General features: G+C 47.3%; 2 protein-coding genes across 3 annotated transcripts in view; one reads left to right on the top strand and one right to left on the bottom strand.

Annotated features, from left to right (window-relative positions):
- LOC138568911 (uncharacterized) overlaps positions 1-18,602 on the top strand; it is a 273,113-nt gene that overhangs the window by 192,286 nt on the left and 62,225 nt on the right. The window contains exon 6 of the mRNA XM_069646691.1: positions 42-1,846. Within this exon, the coding sequence (XP_069502792.1) occupies positions 42-1,846 (1,805 nt within the window). The remainder of the gene's footprint in view (positions 1-41; positions 1,847-18,602) is intronic.
- The window catches only part of LOC138570305 (gastrula zinc finger protein XlCGF57.1-like), a 65,229-nt gene that overhangs the window by 42,339 nt on the left and 4,288 nt on the right, over positions 1-18,602 (bottom strand). The window lies entirely within an intron of this gene.

The following is an 18,602-nucleotide window of genomic DNA, read 5'->3' as shown; positions in this document are numbered from 1 at the left end:
TACCATTCTAACTGAACATGAAAAATGTGTACTGAATAAAGGTCTAAATTATGTGATATCTAAACATCATAACCCATTTGAGTTCAGAGTGGAGTTTCAAAAATTCATGAGAAAAGTCCACCTTAAAGAATTCTTTGAAAATAATGCCTTTAATGGTTCAAAAAATTGTAGTGGCCTCAGAAACCCTTCTATTTTCTGTGCCCCTCCATCTTCGTATTCCCCTGAATCTATTGTTTTCGAAAAGAAGGTATTAGAAGAGTTAAGAGCATTGGAATCTATGGGCATCTCCAGACATTCCAACCTCAGCAAAAGTGAACAGAGTACTCTTAAATCTTTAGGGTCGAATACCAATATCATCATTCGACAAGCTGACAAAGGGGGTGCAATAGTAGTTCTAGATAGAACTCAATATGTGGAAGAGTGTTTGAATCTACTATCAAATACTAATCATTACAAAAAAATAGATAAGGATCCCAGTAATGAATTACTTACGAACATTAGAGACAAAGTGACTAAAGCAGTGGATTTAAAACTCATTAGTAAACAAGAAGGAGAATATCTTGTGAGAGAGAATGGTAGAATTCCAATCTTCTACATACTCCCCAAAATCCATAAAAACCTAAGAAACCCCCCCGGAAGACCCATTGTCTCTGGTATCGATTCGCTGCTGGAACCGTTGTCCAAATACGCAGATTGCTATCTCCGACCGTTCATACCCAGCATGAGAAGCTATGTAAAAGATACCACTGATGCCATAATGAGAATTGAGGGTAGCCAGTTTGATCCAGATATCAATCTATTATTATGTCTGGACATACAGGCTTTATATACCAACATACCCCAACAAGCGACACTTGAGGTTGTAGAAGAAACCCTCCTCAAAAGAGAAGATGACCATCCGGTTTCCAATTCTTTCATAAAGTGGTGTACAGAGATGGCGTTGACGAACAATTTTTTTCAATTTATGGGACAGTTTTATGTCCAAATTGAAGGGACGGCCATGGGTGCAGCTATGGCACCTAATCTAGCTAATCTATACGTCAATATGTTTGAAGAAACCATCATATATCGCAGTCTAAACCCGTTTCAAGACAATATAGTGTGTTGGCTGCGTTACATAGATGACATTTTTGTCATTTGGAAGGGCAGTGTAGAAGAAGCCAATGAATTCAACAAATGGCTGAACACACAAAATAGGTACCTTAAATTTACTATGAAAATGAGTAATGATACGATTGATTTTCTGGACATTTCGATATACCATCATCAGGGTACCTTATTGATAAAACCTTATAACAAAGCAACAGATAGAAATGCTCTTCTTCATTATTCTAGTCACCATGCCCAACATGTGAAGAATAATTTACCCTTTGGTCAATTTCTTCGTATTAAGAGGAATAGCAGTACGAGAGAGTCATATGAGGAAGGTGCCAACAAATTGATTACGAAACTGACTAACCGAGGATATCCCAAACGTCTAGTTAAAGATGCAGCGAAGAGAGCATTTAATAACAACAGAGAAGCCCTATTTGACCACCATTTACACCAGAATAAGACATGTAAAGAGAATCCATTAGTGTTTGTAAATACTTTTAGTAATCTATCCTATAAGATTAAAGCCATTATCAACAAAAATTGGAAGAAGGTGATGCCTAAGGAAAGGGTTAAACCACTAGTGGCATTCAAGAAGAGTACCACGATACGCAATCTAGTGATGAGGAACGACATTGGAAACAATAGAATCAGAGAAACCCAACAGAGAAGACTGTGGGATCTACCTCCAGTTGTAGGACATCATCCATGCGGCAATTGCAGCATGTGTGCACAGACCACCAAAACAACCCAAGTAGATTTAGGTCTCAATAAAGAATGGAACATTACTGAGCATACAAACTGTAATACAGAGAATGTTGTATATGTTATTAAATGCCCGTGCCAATACATCTATATTGGTAAAACCAATCGGAAATGTAAAATAAGAATGACTGAACATAAGAGTTGCATCAAAAATAAGGTGGAACAAGCACCACTCGTGAAGCATTTTTTGGAAAAAAATCATAAAAGTACAGACTTTTATTGGACTATTTTGAAACATATAAAAGGTAAAACACAAGATTTGATTAACAAGAAACTTTTAAGTCTGGAGCAAAAATTAATTTTCCAAACTAAGAGCCATATCCAGGGTTTAAACGAGAATATAGAGTGGCACAATGCATAAGGGACATCGTCTCTATACAGTCATTCTTGTTATTAGTCTCTATTTACAATTGTACATATAGATGTATTGGTGTTAGGAAGTTTCCTAGAATACATGTTTGAAGTCTACTGATCCTCACATTGATGATTATGAAGTTGATCTAAGAATGTAGTAATATCATCATCGTGCCAAATGTTGTTTTTCATTATTATATTTGAAACAAGGGGCGGAATAGATGTTTTGGATGCACCTTTGAAAAAGTCATGGCTTTGTTCTACAATTTTGTAATAGGATCGTATACTGCTGACAAAAGGGTTTGAACAGATGCTGAGACTGTACCTTTGAAAAATAGATGGCAATTCGGTGATTGTGTGATTGTGTTTATTTGACAATTCTATTGATTATACTTATGTTTACAAACTATATCATAGCTTACCATGACAATACATTGTTTTGATACCTTATGGGGCATGGTCAGCGATGTTCTTTACCTTATTATTATTTTTTTTCCCTCAATTTTTTCCCCTCATGATCTTTCCTCTTTATTCCTTCCTCATTATATACCCTACAGCTTTGGGTGTTAGGGAGTGAGCTTCAGTATGCCCGCCTCTGGTTACAGTTTCTTAGACATTGTCACACGCGATTTGTGGACACTACGCGACACGTGATGACGTCACTACGCGATTTCATACGCGTGACGTCTGCACGTTTTTCGTGTAACGTGACGGAGTCACATGAATATTTTGAAAAGTGCTTTGGGTTCAGTGTTAGGTGGCGTATTCTTACCTGGGATCTATCCAGAGGCCACACTCGGTTTTTCAAGGTAAGAGGGAGTGTGTGTACAGACTCGCAACTTAGATATATAATTATCTTTAGCAGTACTCCAGTCATTAAAAAAATCCCGGTATCCAATTTTTGTGTCGTATTTGCCGTAACTTTAGAGTTCCAAGCGACACGTGGAAAGAGGGATAGTATATATAGTGGCTCGTAGCTTCGATATACTATCACCTTTCGTAGTAATTTGGTTGTAAGAGTACCTGGAATTTAATTATTGGTCGTAACCCTAGAGTTTTAAGAGTTTGGGCGAACTTTCACCCTATTCTTGATTGAAGTTCCCTTATATAAGGGGATTTTTCTAAATAAAGTGTCCAGAGACAAATGGTTACCACAACTCATTGGTTCTCTTTTGACTCCACAGGGAGATTTAACTTTGCCGTCCCACCCTACCATCTATCGAGTTGGAGGCACATCCTCACCTGGAGTCCTGATTTACATGGAAGTGCTGCAAGTAAGACCTGGATACTTAAAGACAATAGATCATATACAGTCCTCACCTGAGTTGAAAATGAGTTTAGGAATTCTATCTGTGTGTTTCTTTTTATAGAAGTTGAGAGGCAGTTTGTGAGCGACCTCCTGTAATCATTTGGAAGTCGTGTGTCACCAAAATCTACGATTTGGTGAGGCTTGTGGAAGTTATCACCACAATTCAGAAGGTATGTCAAGTAAGATATTTACCTCACACCCCTTTTTTGGATCAGGGTGATGATGTTTGTAGTCTATTTAATAGACACAAAACTACCATACAAGTTAGTAATATACGTTGTTTCTATCCAACAGGTGTCAATTTTTTAGCTATATCCAGAGCGACAAGAAAGTGCCAGGAAAGAGATACAATCCACCTTCAGATACAAACACATACCATCTGTACCCCTGATGAATGTCCCACAGTAATACGTGCTCTTAGGACAGAAACTTGTACAAGTTGGGTTATTGAGGAAATACTAATAAAACTGATATTGAAAAGAAATTTCTTCAGTGTGGAGTCCCACACGGAGTCAATGTAAAAATCAGCAGATTTAACCCGATTTTTTGGGATTGTTATGTGTTGTAAAGTTGAGTCTTTTTATATGTTTTATATCTTGTGTGTTGGATGATGAATTTTATGTAATATGATCATTTTAAGAGTGTTATAATGAATTAAATAAAGACATGTTTTAAAGGAATATACGGATTTACGTGTAGGTGCAATTCCTGTGGATATATTGTGCGTCATGTTTTACACCTTCTTTTATATACTACCAGTCTTATCCATGTGGTAAGGAGTGTGTTTTGTGATCCATTAATGCATGGTTTTTGCCGTTTGAGAAAAATATGGTGCAAAGACCAGCCATATGCAGAGGGTGTGAGAGTGGCACAGAACATTAAGAAAATCGTGAAACTTCCTCATATTAAAACCTCACTGAAATTGTATCTTGGGGAAGGAATCCCTAAGGATGGAACTACTCATTGGGCCTCATTACGAGTCCGCCGGTCCGGAATGTGGTGATTCCGTGATGACGGTGATACAGATTCCGCGTCCGCAAGGTTGCACAATGAGCAGCGCATTACAGAATGTTGGTCGTGCGCACCACACCAACGTGGAAACGGTGTCACCGTCGCCACGTAAACACCCACGGAAATGAACATTCCACTTCAAAAAGCAGTGCAAATACCGTGACCGCCACCGTCGTCACAGACACGGAAACACCGGAAGCGGAAATACAATGAACCGCGAAAACCGGAAAGAGAGAGGCGGCCATTATATAAACCACAATCCACTGGCATCCACAGTCCGCACAGGCCAGATCACCACTCTGAGAAGGCAAAAACAACAACCACCATGGCATCCTGGATCCCAGCACAAAGACAGCGGAAACAGTGCTTCAGTGTGGCAGAGCTGACAGTAATTGTGGACCACATTGTGCAGCATGCAGAAATACTTTTCAGCGCTGACCAGCGCTGTGCAACCCAGCAACGTCGAAAAGAGGTGAGGGCTGAAGCTGCACACAAGTGCACAGCAGTCGGTGTGACAACACGCAGCATGAAGGACTGCCACAAGAGGTGGGACGACCTCAGGCTCAGAGTGCGCAACCTCATTGCTGCACACCGCCAGCAGAGCTGTGGCACAGGTGGAGGGCCTACATCACCACTAAAACTGAAGTCATGGGAGGAGCGCTGCAGCAGTATCCTCCACCTTGAGGGCATACAGGACATTGGCGATGAAGAGGCAGGAGTGAGCCCACCTGTAAACGCCAGCAAGTGCACAGATTACAAAGCCATTTTGAGCCCAGGAGTGACCCAAAGGACCCACTCATAACCCCCCCCCCCCCCAGTCAGGGCAGGAGTGACCCAAAGGACCCACTCATAACCCCCCCCCCAGTCAGGGCAGGAAAGCCCCAAAGGACCCACTCATAACCCCCTCCCCCCACTCAGGCCAGGAGTGACCCAAAGGTGGACAACGCAGCACCCCTTCCCAGGAGGACGACGCAGCACCCCTGCCCAGGAGGACGACGCAAGCTGCTCTGGAACACAGCCACCAGCTGCATCTGGCACGGATGCACCAGCCAACGCCACCATCCCCATGCTGCCGGCTGCCACACAAGTGTCACGCCCACCCATCATAGCCACAGATCCCATCCTTGAGACCATCTGCACTGCGGAGGAGGCTGCATGCAGTGATAACAGTGCTGCAGCCATGCAGGCTGAAGTAGGGCCACAGGGGGAGGGGGCCACCTTGGATGACCTATCATCCCTCCACGACCTACAGTTCAGCACCCCCTCACTGCATAGTCCCATGAGGTCACCAACCCCCTCCATGGCAGAGCTGAATGTCCGCATGCAGGGGATGGAGGATCAGCAGGCCACCCTTACACAGCTTGTTGAAAGGCAGATGGAGGAGGCCAGGCTGCAGCGGGAGGAGGACAGACTGCAGCGGGAGGAGGACAGGCTGCAGCGGGAGGAGGCCAGGCTGCAGAGGGAGGAGGACAGGCTGCAGCGGGAGGAGGACAGGCTGCAGCGGGAGGAGGACAGGCTGCAGCGGGAGGAGGACAGGCTGTAGCGGGAGGAGGACAGGCTGCAGCGCGAGGAGGACAGGCTGCAGCGCGAGGAGGACATGCAGCAGCGGGAGGAGGACAGGCAGCAGCGGGAGGAGGCCAGGCAGCAGCGGGAGGAGGCCAGGCTGCAGCGGGAGGAGGACAGGCTGCAGCGGGAGGAGGAGGACAGGCTGCAGCGGGAGGAGGACAGGTTGCAGAGGGAGGAGGACAGGCTGCAGCGGGAGGACAGGCTGCAGCGGGAGGAGGACAGGCTGCAGCGGGAGGAGGACAGGCTGCAGCGGGAGGAGGACAGACTGCAGCGGGAGGAGGACAGACTGCAGCGGGAGGAGGAGGCCAGGCTGCAGCGGGAGGAGGCCAGGCTGCAGAGGGAGGAGGTCAGGCTGCAGCGGGAGGAGGACAGGCTGCAGCGGGAGGAGGACAGGCTGCAGAGGGAGGAGGTCAGGCTGCAGCGGGAGGAGGACAGGCTGCAGAGGGAGGAGGACAGGCTGCAGCGGGAGGAGGCCAGGCTGCAGCAGGAGGAGGAGGCTAGGCTGCAGAGGGAGAGCTATTCCACATCTGTGTGTCGGCTCTTCAGGGCCATTGGACGTTTTGCCACCACCATCGGGACCTTGGCACGCCATGTCCGGGAAGGCAACAGTGTCACATCCACCATAGCAGAGTCCATGTTGCTTGCCCAGCAGGCGTATCTAGGACGTGTGCCAACAGTGACACCAACAGTGCTGTCCACCAGCACCACCCCATCTAGCTCCACCACTGCCAGCCCACGGAGGTGCTCAAGTCGTCTGACAGGGCCCTCTGGCAAGCACACTCATGCGCACAAGCGTACACGCAAATAATGCCATGTGTGTTTAGCTGTGCAGGAGACAATCAGGGACACAATGGGTGTATGGGGTGGGTACGTTTGGGTGGTGGGTGAGATCCATAATGGGTGTAATGTTTAGGGGCCTGGTTGGGGGTGGGTACGTTTGGGTGGTGGGTGAGGTCCATAATGGGTGGTGTTTAGGGGCCTGGTTGGGGGTGGGTACGTTTGTGTGGTGGATGGGCACGGTTGTACAGCTATCCCATCAATATGCCTTCTATCCTGCTTTGTTTTGAATAAATCACCCTTGAAAAAATGTTCAGGCGTGGACATCCGTTATTTCATTTGCAATCAATCCATTTATTTACCTGCATCTTCATTTACATGCAATGCTGTTCATGTGCTGCCTCTCAAATGTAAATGTGAATGAGTGTATCCCGTGCATGTTGGCCATCTTGTGCACCCCCGGGAGGGTGTGGAGCCATCCCATCCCCATCTCCATGCCCACCCCATCCCCATCCCCATCTTCATCATCATCCTCTATGTCTGGGGGCAGCGGAATGTTCCTGCGCATGCACAGATTGTGCAGCATGGCACACACAAGCGCACTTTTACCCGTCTTCACTGTGCTGTAGAGCAGTGATCCGCCAGATCTGCTCAAGCAGCGGAACCTGGCCTTCAGTAGGCCAAACGTCCTCTCTATCATGCCACATGTACGGATGTGTGCCCTGTTGTACGCCTCCTCATGCCTGTTCCTTGGCCTCCGTACGGGCGTCATCAGCCATGGCGTGAGTGCATATCCCGCATCACCTACATGGGATGTAGATGTGGGGGACATGTCAGTGTTTGTGGTATAGATGTCTTCATCAGATGCAGTGCATGCATGTGTCATTGGTCAATCATCATAATGGGCCGGGCAGTAGTCTGACCACTGGGCGATTAACAATCTTGGTTCATTGATGTCGACATTGGCTCTTGGACATTCTCAACAACTTGCAGTGCATATGGGGTTGGCCTTGCGCCCAGTAGTGGGTGGCGAGTATGCCATTGCACTGTGATGTACACACATGGAGGAGTCACTCAAAGGACTGTGATGGAGTGGTACATGCAGTATGTGTCATGTGTACACATGTGCATTGGGGGGCAGTGGTGCATAGTGTGGGTGGCTCAATCAAGTAGCTCAAGTTGTATGATCTTGTACTAGTCTTGGTTCTGCATCCCCTTTGGCAGGGTGTGTATTGTCACACTGTGGCCACCTGTCATGTCTAGCTTTCTGACTTGTGGGTCGAGGTGACTGTCCATTACATGGGACAGGGGGTGATGCATTTGCAGTTGTGGCAGGCCACTCACACACCTCATTGCCCTGGGCACCCCCCTTTCACATGGCCCGTGCATTGGCAGTTGTACTCACCCAATAGCCATGTGCTTTGTCCAGCATAGCGTTCCATGTACCGTGGCAATGTTGAATTCCGCAGGACGATTGAGTCATGTGTTGACCCCGGGAAACGTGCGCAGCAATGTGTTATCACTTGGGCAGCGTCACATACCACCTGGACCTTCAGTGAGTGGTACAGTTTCCTATTGTAGTACACCATCTCCATTGCACGTGGTACTGTGAGCTCTATGTGGGTGCAGTCTACTGCTCCAATGCAATTAGGCATGGCGGCGATGGCATGGAAGGCCAACTTGGTGGCAATGACCTGGGCAAGTGTACGGGGTAGGACGATGTGTTCCGACACATGGTGCAGCAGGGAATCCAGTACCTGGCCCAGTATTCTTGAAAGGCAGGGTTGTGAGAGCCCATGCAGCTCACCAACTGTGTGCCGATACGTTCCAGTGCCAAGAAAATGCAGTACCGACACAACCTTCAGGAGGAGGGGGGGATTGCAGTCGGAATGCCAATGTGGCTGCTGATGTCGTCCTCGATCATGGTGGTGATGTACATGATTGTTGGATGGTCCAGCCAGTATAATGTGTGGATCTGTCCTGGAGTGAGGTTCCAGGGTGAGGCCCTGATGCAGGGTATTGCAGGCTGCCTGCGGGGTTGTGCCACCTGCACAATTGGGTTAGGCATGGGTGCAGGGTTTGCCAATTGCCATCTGTGTCTCCTCCGCCTCCGCCTCCTCCTCTCCACCATTACTGCCACCATGTGCAGTGCTGCCTGTAGGTTCAATAGCCCCAGTCCCAATGCTGCTATTGCAGCTGTGCCTGCATTGTTGTGTTTGGAGCTGGCCTGGGTGTGGCCCTTTTGTAGGCTCCCAGTGGCCTGCTGGGTCCAGCTGGGCTCATTTGGTGCACCTGTGGACTGATTCAACTCAACAGGCACTGTTTAACGTCATGTCTGCGGTGGCGCCATTACCGCCACCGTGTACACAGATTTAGCACCATTTTTATGGCGGTGTTTCCGTGTCCATGCTAGTTGTAATGCACGCTGTGTTACGTATAGCTGGTAACCGCGTGGTTTCTGTGCTGATGCAGTTTTCTGATGCGTTGAGTCCGCGGTGGCGATTTCTGGTGGTGGTATTTCCAGTTGCGATGGTTGGAATTCGCATATCCGGTAAATGGTGCCCGTATGGTTATACCGGCAACGTTAAGTCTGGACCGGCGGACTCATAATGAGGCCCATTGTCTTGAGGATAGAGCCTCTGGACATATTGTGTTATGAACTGTGTTCTGGAATTTGGGGAAGGGAATCCTGAGCATTGGTCAATCCAATATTGATTTGGAACGCAAGGCAATCTTAGGACTTTTGTTAGAACTGCTTTATACTTGGGGAAAGGAGCTGTGAGCTGGACTCAGCTACGAACTTTATGCTGAACACTATTCTGTTTGTTTCTAACATGCCTGCATGTTGTATAAGACTAGTTGTGAGGGCAAGTATAGGTTTTGGACACAAAGATTCCTAAGTTGAACTTAAAGACTTTGGGCCTCATTACGACCCTGGCGCTAATGGGTTAACGGCGCTGTAAAAGGCTGCAGCGCCGTTAACCCATTAGCGCCTTACTACGAGGACCCTTTGCGGGACCCGACCTGAACGGCGGGTCTAGACCAGCCGTTAAAGTAGGGACCCGCAAAGGGACCTTGGTGCTAAGTATGGTACCGCAATTTGCGGTACCATAATTAGCGCCTTCCCCAGTCCCATTGAGCCCTACGGGGCAAAAATGGGAATGAGGAAGGGCCAATGTTCAATGGGGAATTACCGCCCCACCAACCTTGGAATGGGGTGGTAATTCCCCATTGAACATTGGCGGACTTGTTACGATACCGGCACCAACCATGGTGCTAATAGCGCCATGGTTTAGCACCAGTATCGTAATGAGGGCCTTTGACTTTCCTTAGTTTTGGTTTGGTAGGGAAATCCCACCATATTAAAGGGCAAGAAAGGTGGTTTCCCATCCTGGCATTTAAGTTAATAAAAGTGTCGTCTTAAACTTTGAATCTGTTGTCTGTGTCTTACTCCAAGATGCCCTCACAGTATTTACCCCACATCCTGTTCCTATATTTGCATTCGTGCAACGTTCTAATTGCACACCCTGGGTGTTAGAGGGCATGTATTTGGATTCCTGAGTGTGTGTTGTTTGATACTCATCTACTCACTGTCTGATTTTGTGCACCTTTTACTTGCCATATCCAGTGCACTTGGTCTCCTCATGACAGGCTCCAACTCAGGATGCCTAATGCTAATGGCGTCTCATACACAGAGACAGCATCTTTAGAAGAACTTGCATATGCCCTATAATTCAAGGGGAGTGGTGCAATCGCCACTCACCAGCATTACATCAGAGGTCTCTGCAGCAGCAAAGGCACTGCATTTTCCGATATACATCCAATTTGTTGCCGCTTCCTACAGTTCACAGAGAGCTGTGTTAGTGCCACTCACTGCTGCATGCATGGCCATAGGGCAGCCTGAACGTCACAGTGATGTGCAGGCTGAATTAGAGACACCAAGGCAAGACTCCCTGCAGCCAGCACGGTACCCTGTGGAGATGAGGTAGACTGACGTGACATGGGCGCCACACACTTCCCTCAAGAACAGGATCTGGAAGATGGATCAGCTGACTCTGGGACATTACGAGAGAAGAAATGAATGACACTTGGTAATGTGAAAGGAGCAAGGGCTTCTAGATTTTTCTCTCTGGCCTCCTATCAGTGTTAACATCTCGTATTTTCTGTTCAATGCATTCTAACATTTTTGTTAGAAAGTGGCCTTGTGATTACAGACGTTGAATGCCTGAAGATTGCACATGGATTTTAGAGCATCTTTGTTCTCTGTTTGCTGCGATTTGGTGACTGGGACAGTCTTCCATTTTCATCACAACACCAATGCATTGCCCACTTTACCCCCTCTCTGTGCATTGCATCTTTAGAGTACTCTGCAGTGATGTATTCCACTAGGCCTTAATCTACTCTCCTTACTCAATACAATACTTACCAAATGCAGGTAGGTGGACGATGTGTGGACCTAAGTGTTTGGGAGGAGCCATTCATTGAAGAGGGGGGTCTTGAGCTCCTTCCAGAACTGTAGAAGCAAGGGGGCAAGTCTGATGTTGACAGGAAGGAGGTTCCAGGGTCTTTGGTCATAGACAGAGAAGGCCTGTCTTCTGGTTCTTTCTTTCCTGCAATTGCGAAGTTAAAGTTTGCACATGTCCTTACTTCTGGTGGATTGTACACCTCCAGAGATGCTGGGTTTCTCATTGTGATGGCTTCGGGAATTCAGGGTTGCAGACTTGTAGAAGCAGCATGATTTGAAGATGATACAGCCTTGCATCGGGAGCCAGTGCAGTTCAGGTTGATGTGGTCAAATTTGAGGAGTCCTTTGAAGAGACGTGCAGCAGCATTCAGGACACAACTCAGTTTTGTCAGTGTAGTTGCCGGAAGGTCTTCAAAAAAGGGCATTGCCACCATACTGGTGGGGGGAGGACCAAAGCTTTGACAGCATATCAGACATTTTTTCTGGGATGAAGGGCCAAGCCATTTGTAACTATTTGTTGTTTGAAGGAGAGGTGAGTCGATGTCTAACTCAAGGGAGTAGGCGAAGGTGGTCAGCTGGGGTGTGAAGCCCTCAAGGTTCATATCAGAGAACCAGTTCTGGATGTCAGGGTGCTCGGTGTAGTTGGTCAGCAGTACAAATTCAGTCTTGAAGGGGTTCAGCTTCCAGTAAGCACTGGACATGCATGACTGGATCAATTTGAGGCAGGCCTTTAGTCTGTGGATGACTTTGATTCCTCGATGGAGATAGAGCTGTGTGTCATCGGAGTATTGGGGGATGCAGATGCCGTATCGAGTGGTGAGGGCTCGAAGAGGATGAAGCTTACAGGGGAGAGGATGGATCCTTATCACGGAGCTAGTTAAGAAGGGTGCTATGAATGACCCTTTCAAAAGGCAGAGGAAAGGTCAACAAGGATGAGAACGGAGGGAAAGTTGGAATCAAGATTTGAGAGCAAGTCTTCACAGCTGTTCAGAAGTGCAGTTTCCGGGCTTCTGGTTGCTTTGAAGCCATAATGGTGGTCGTGGAGACAAACAACAGATTCAGTGTGGTGGATCCGCTGGGAGAGGATTATGATGGTATACGAAACATCAGCGCATAATTGTTACTAATGGGTGCAGGGATAGACAAGGAGTTCAACCCTGTCACAGGGTTAGAACCCAATTCAAAATGATGTATGGGCCGTTCGAATAGGTCACTGTCAAGGACTGTGGTCGTGACTTCATTGGGACCATAGGATCCAGTAATACCATAAGTGAAGAACCATTTTGTACCATGTCTGATCGGAACCTCTGTCCTTTCTGTAGGTTAGCACTGCCCAGATTGGCCTGCACAGTTAGTGGGCCAGGTAATTGCTGAGGTTGTAATACAGGTTGGGGAATCATTAATGGCACAGAGGAAATAGGTTGAGGGCAAAACCATTTATCCAAGGGGCCTCTGAGCGTGACCTGTTTTGAAGGTGCCATCCCCTTGAATGACCATTTAATTGACACCAATGGGCCCCCCTCAACCAACATCTTGAAATCTGCATGGGGACTCGACACCTCCCGGGCAATATGCTGGGTCTCATTATTCAGCATTCCTTTGCTTCTTATTGGTTTATTTGTTTTAATTTTTCCCTTTTTTCCCCCTCTCAAAGCCCCAGCATAGGCACCAGTGCACCCTTATCAAGGACAGATGACACATGGTTATTTGTTCCTGCCATATGATGCTCCATTTCTAATACCTTCACAGTGTGAGGTCTCTTGGATATTAGTGGGTAGAGTTATGTAGACGGTTCCCTCCACAGTGGGTGTGGGTCTTTGAGGAATAGTAGGGATCGTAGTCAATGTACAAGGTTCATTTGTCCTGTCTGTGGAAATATCCAGGGGCAAATCCTTGCTACATGCAAGAATAATATCTACAATGTTGCCCAATATATGTTTCTGTTCACGTTGCTCATCTGCCAGGAATATCTCTAGAGGCCAACGCACATCGTAAGAAGCGGGTGATTAGTGTCTATGGTCGGCGAGTCAAACAAGGATCTTTCTTCAAGGGTTGCATTATTATTGGGCGGGGTAGCGACATCAATCTTCCCAATATTTTCAGTCTGGGTTGTGAGGACAAGTAAGAAACAGCCTGGGATTTTGCTCTGAGAATCTGTGTCATGATTAAGTTTGTCTTTCTTAGGTGCTGGGGGTCCCTCGCTTTCCCTTTCCCTTTCCCTTTGATGGGTGCCGGGCTACGAGCCCTTTTACTAGCTGCACTCCGAAGGGAGTAATTTCCACTCTTCATGTTCAACAGATAAAAAAAAGAAATACAGGGAGAAGGACTTGCCAATAGCATGTCTTGTATGCTGGGAGCCCAAAATGTGGAATGCCAGACGCTGGGCTCCAATCTCCTGTGCCTTTCAAGGGCACGCTATAGAACACTGGGGGCCTCATTACACGGAAGGCGGTAAGGGTTCATGGTCAGCGGTAAGGGTACCGGTGACCATTAACCCTTACCGCCTTACTACGAGGTCCCTTTGCGGGACCCGACCTTAACACCTGGTGTAGACTAGCCGTTAAAGTTGGGACCCGCAAAGGGACCTTGGTACTAATTATGGTACCGCAATTTGCGGTACCGTAATTACCGCCTTCCCCATTCCCATTATGCCCTATAGGGCAAAAATGGGAATGGGAAAGGGCCATGGAGAAAGGGGGAATTACCGCCCCGCCAACCTTGGAATGGGGTGGTAATTCCCTTTTTCTCCATGGTGGTACCGGTATGGTACCGGCGGCAACCATGGTGCTAATAGCACCATGGTTTATACTGCCTTCTATGTAATGAGGCCCTGTATTTCCAATTTGGCCACACCGCGGACCACTGCAGACCACCTTTCGCTGTACCTTCTGCTCCGCGTTCTGTGGAGAAAATGGCTTTTTGAAAGCCTGCAGCAGCAAGTGTCCCGCAGTTGCCCCGCCTCCATAAAAGCAAAAGAGAAAAGACTGTACACCGCAGACCACCTTCCGCCGCACCTTCCACTCCGTGTTTCACAGAGATAATGAAAATGAATACTGGTTATAGATCTGATCATCGAATATCTAAAATTCATCAATACATTATGTATCATAACTGCATTGTCTTTATAACACTGATATATTTATTTAGCCATTCTTTTTGGCTCAAATGGTGTGCAGGGGTCGGGAGGACTCATAAGCTGGGCTCTTTTCTCTTAAATATACCAAATGTACTGCAGATGTCTTTACCTATTGTAAAGTTGTAGTTGGAGAAGTCATATACCTATTCTTTTGAACTGTGGCAAATAACCTTGAAGACAAGATAACCAGAAATATCATTGGTGTTATTTTCTTTAAATGGAGTTTGGAAGCGGATCTTTTCAACCAAACCAGAGAATTGCTACCAGTGGATTGTGGTTTGATGAACTTTTGTGTTGACTTGGAACTGATAAGAACTGCTTCAAGACTTTTCTTTTCCTTTAAACATTTATCTAAAGCAAACTTTAAAACCCTGGAAAAAGGATCTTACGCACGATGGGTGAGGGTCATCTAAATATTGTTTCATTCTTGTTTGTTATCTTGTGTTGCTTTATCATTTACTTTGAATGTTTGTTGTTTAGAGTGAGGGCCAGTTTACCTATGCTAGAGATTGTTCCCTTAGCATTTAGAATAGGTAGGGAATTCCTCGATAGAGTAGGGCAAGAAGGCTTATTTTAATAAATTGTCTTACTTTGAGAAAACTACAAGCAGTTTCCCGCCTCGCATTACTGACCCCTTACAGGAAGCAGAGATGGCGGGACTGTGGCTGGCTGTGAAGCGGATGCCGGTTTCGAGAGGGTCTCTAATCGTGATGACCCTTTATGCAGAGGCTCGCAGTGGGAAGTGTTGTTACAGTTTTTCCCTGGTGGCCGTGCATGCAGATATTGTGCAACGCAAAGTGTACATTTGAAAAGCTTTCCCGAAACTAAATTGTGCTCCGGTGGCAGGAGAGCACCTGAGCACACTTGGAGCGAGGACCACTCCTAACCCAATCGGCACAAGCCGCGGGAGGAAGATGAATGCAGCTTACTGTGTTGCAAACAGCAGAAGAAGCAGACAGCAGAGTGGCAGCGGAGCAAGCAGATACATATGCGCCACCCAGTGAGTTCACTAATAGTATGTCACCCCGGAACGCTCTGTAATCGCCCCTAGTGCAAATGTTGAATCCAGAATTAATGTAAAGAAGAAAAAATAGAAAACTACAAACAATGTTACATGTTGAACTGAGATAAAACAATCAAAGTGGCAGAATAAGCACTTTTGGGAACAGACAGAAAGGTTACAATTGTAATTACAAAGATAGAAGTAACTACATATGCCAAAAGTAGGTAAAGTCATAAACACTACAAGAACCAATATTACCAAAGCCAAGAGAGGGCAATACAGAAGTAAGACAATTGTAACCTCCTATTGCTTAAGAGAAGAAGAGGCAATGGGGGTCATTACGACCCAGGCGTTAACCAATGGCACCATTAGCGCCATGGTTGATGCCGGAATCCGCCATGGTGAATGGCGGAATTACCGCCCCATTCCAAGGTTGGAGGGGCGGTAATTGTCCCTTTGCGGGTCCCTTCCTTAACAGCTGGTTTCGGACCCGCAAAGGGACCTCGTAATTGGGCGGTAAGGGATTACCGGCACCAGCGCCCTTACTGGTACCGGTAATGCCTTACCGCCTGGGTCGTAATGAGTATCTGCTAACTAGCCAAACAAGCATTGTCTAAGCCAAGGAATATTAAGGGTGATAAAAAGCCATTTTCAGCAGTTGGATGATGTAAGACTGGGAAAACAGGAGAAGCAGAAAGGCTGCCCTCCTGACAAAGCATTCATGAGGAGAGGAGCATAATCTGCATGGCATGTCAGTGGTACTGCACATCTCCAAAAAATAATGCCATGTAGAGGTTTCTTATGAGGACATCTGTATGTTGCCAGTAGAACTTCACCTCTCCAAAAAGAAATGCTTGTAATGCAGCGTAATGCTCAGATCCCAGGGTTTTCATATCTGCCTAGATTTTCCATTGAGTACAAAACTACAATATAGGGCAACTATGACCAGGTTGCAATTGAACAGAAAAATAACAGACATAGGGCCTCATTACAGGGATGGCGGAGAACCATGGCGCTATTAGCGCCATGGTTCATGCCAGTAAAATACCGGCACCGCCTTGGCGGAGAGAGGAATTACCGCCCCATTCCAAGGTTGGCGGGGCGGTAATTCCCCCTTCTGCCATTGCCCTTCCCCATTCCCATTTTTGCCCCATAGGGCTCAATGGGAATGGGGAAGGCGCTAATTACGGTACTGCAAATTGCGGTACCGTAATTAGCTCCCTGGGTCCCTTTGTGGGTTGGTTTTTAACGCCTGCAAAAAGCAGGCGTTAAATCCCCCAACCCACAAAGGGACCTCGTAGTAAGGCGGTAAGGATTTACCGGTACCGGTAAATCCTTACCGCCATCCATGTAATGAGGCCCATAATCTTCACATGCTGTTGCTACTTTCCCCTCTTGTGCTGCTGCTACTTACCCCGCTTGCGCTGTCACTCCTTTCCACCCTTGCATTGTGGCTCCTTTCCCTGCTAGCGATGTTGGTCCTGTCCCTCCTCCCCTCCTTTTGTGCTGTCCCTCCATCCCCCCTTCGCACTGCCACTCTCCGTTCCCTCCCAGCCCCCATTTGCACTGCCACACCGTCCTTAAAATGGTGTACACGGCTCCTCTGTACTGTTGCTGGCCTGGCTTTTGTACCAGACACAGGGCCGGGGTGGGGGGTATGCACCTACCAACTGAGGGAAAAAATGGAATGGGTTGGGACAACCATTTAATCAGGCCTCGAAGCGAAAAAGTGAAGGGGATACCCTGTTTATGACATTGACACAAAGAACCTGTATGCGCAAGTATGAGAAAAAAAGACAACCACAGGTAAACGTACTCCATGGGGATGTCACAGGTTGGGTTTCACCCTGAAGGCCCACTCTAAAACATGACCCATTCACTACAGTCAAGTGAGGGGGGAAGCTGAACTGAAGCTGCTCGTCTCCAGCAGACCATAGTCACTGAGACCTAACTGGGTGATGTAATCACGGTCGGCGAGCCAGTCCCACAGCTGCTTGTGGGTGCTGGGGAAGTTGACCTGATCCAGAGAAACACTTGCATAACACCAGAGCAGTCTTAATTGCTCTTTGGCCAGTGGGTATGGGAATGGGAAGGGAGCCAAGCTCCTCAAAGAACCAATCAGACGTTAAGTTCCGGTATCCCTGAGAGGTAACCAGACCTCTGTGTGTCCACTAGAATGTTTGTGAAAGTCGCTGTCTTGCCAGTGCCGAGTGAATGTCTCCCTTCCCACAAGTTCAGGGTGTCTTGTGTTCCTTCCGCTGTGGTGTTGACCAATTGCAGGTTAACAAAGGTCAGCACAAATGTTTTTACAAATTGCAAACTGTTTGCAGGAGGAGCGGGAATCAATGTGGCACCAAATGGGGAGGAGATGAGCTAAGAGAGGGCAGACCTGTTTGCTCCAAACATGTTTTACTAATGTTTGTCTAGCTGTAGGGGTATGACGTATTTTAACCAGTAGGCTTTGTGGGAACCACAAAGACGTGAAGTTTGAAGCGCAACTGTTTCCATTACCATGAACATTGTACTAGCCCCAGCAAGATCATCAGTTCTCCTTGGGGCGCAGGTCCGGCGACCACAGACCTGATCCACGAGCATCACAGAGGAGGCTCTGTAGACACTGAGTTCACAAAGGTCTGCCTGGTCCAGAGTGCTGCCTGCGCTTAGGGGAGGGAGTGAGCCCATACGGGAGACTTGGTGCCGAGGGAACTCAAGGATCTCTATGATGTGAGTGTAACCATGCAAGAAACCACTGCATCGGGGTCGCATGCCACGGCAGGGAGGCCAGTATTTTATGGTATTTAGGATGCATCCTCAATGTGGAAGGACGATCGGCTGTAGTAGTATTATATTTTAGCATGTGCCACTCTATAGGGAGTGGACATGGGTGTGGGCATTCCTGCGTTACAGCAGGAAGGAGAGTTCCGTAGTAAGAGGCGGACCCCGTGAGACAGGTGGTGCGTGTAGCACCAGCGGTTGTATAGTTGCATCATATGTCGGAAGAGTGTCTTTTTTTAATAATTAATTGTTTTGGGGGGAGCAGAGAATAATGCAGGGTAGTTAGTATTGTTCATATTATCATGTTATCCTGTGGTGTTGGCTCAAGGTAGAAGGGTCAACATCAACT

The sequence above is a fragment of the Ambystoma mexicanum genome, chromosome 2q, assembly GCF_040938575.1.
Source record: "Ambystoma mexicanum isolate Mex_15411 chromosome 2q, UKY_AmexF1_1, whole genome shotgun sequence".
NCBI classification, from domain to species: domain Eukaryota; kingdom Metazoa; phylum Chordata; class Amphibia; order Caudata; family Ambystomatidae; genus Ambystoma; species Ambystoma mexicanum.
Note: the sequence above shows the minus strand (reverse complement) of the source record. Positions and strands in the feature narration are given on the sequence as shown.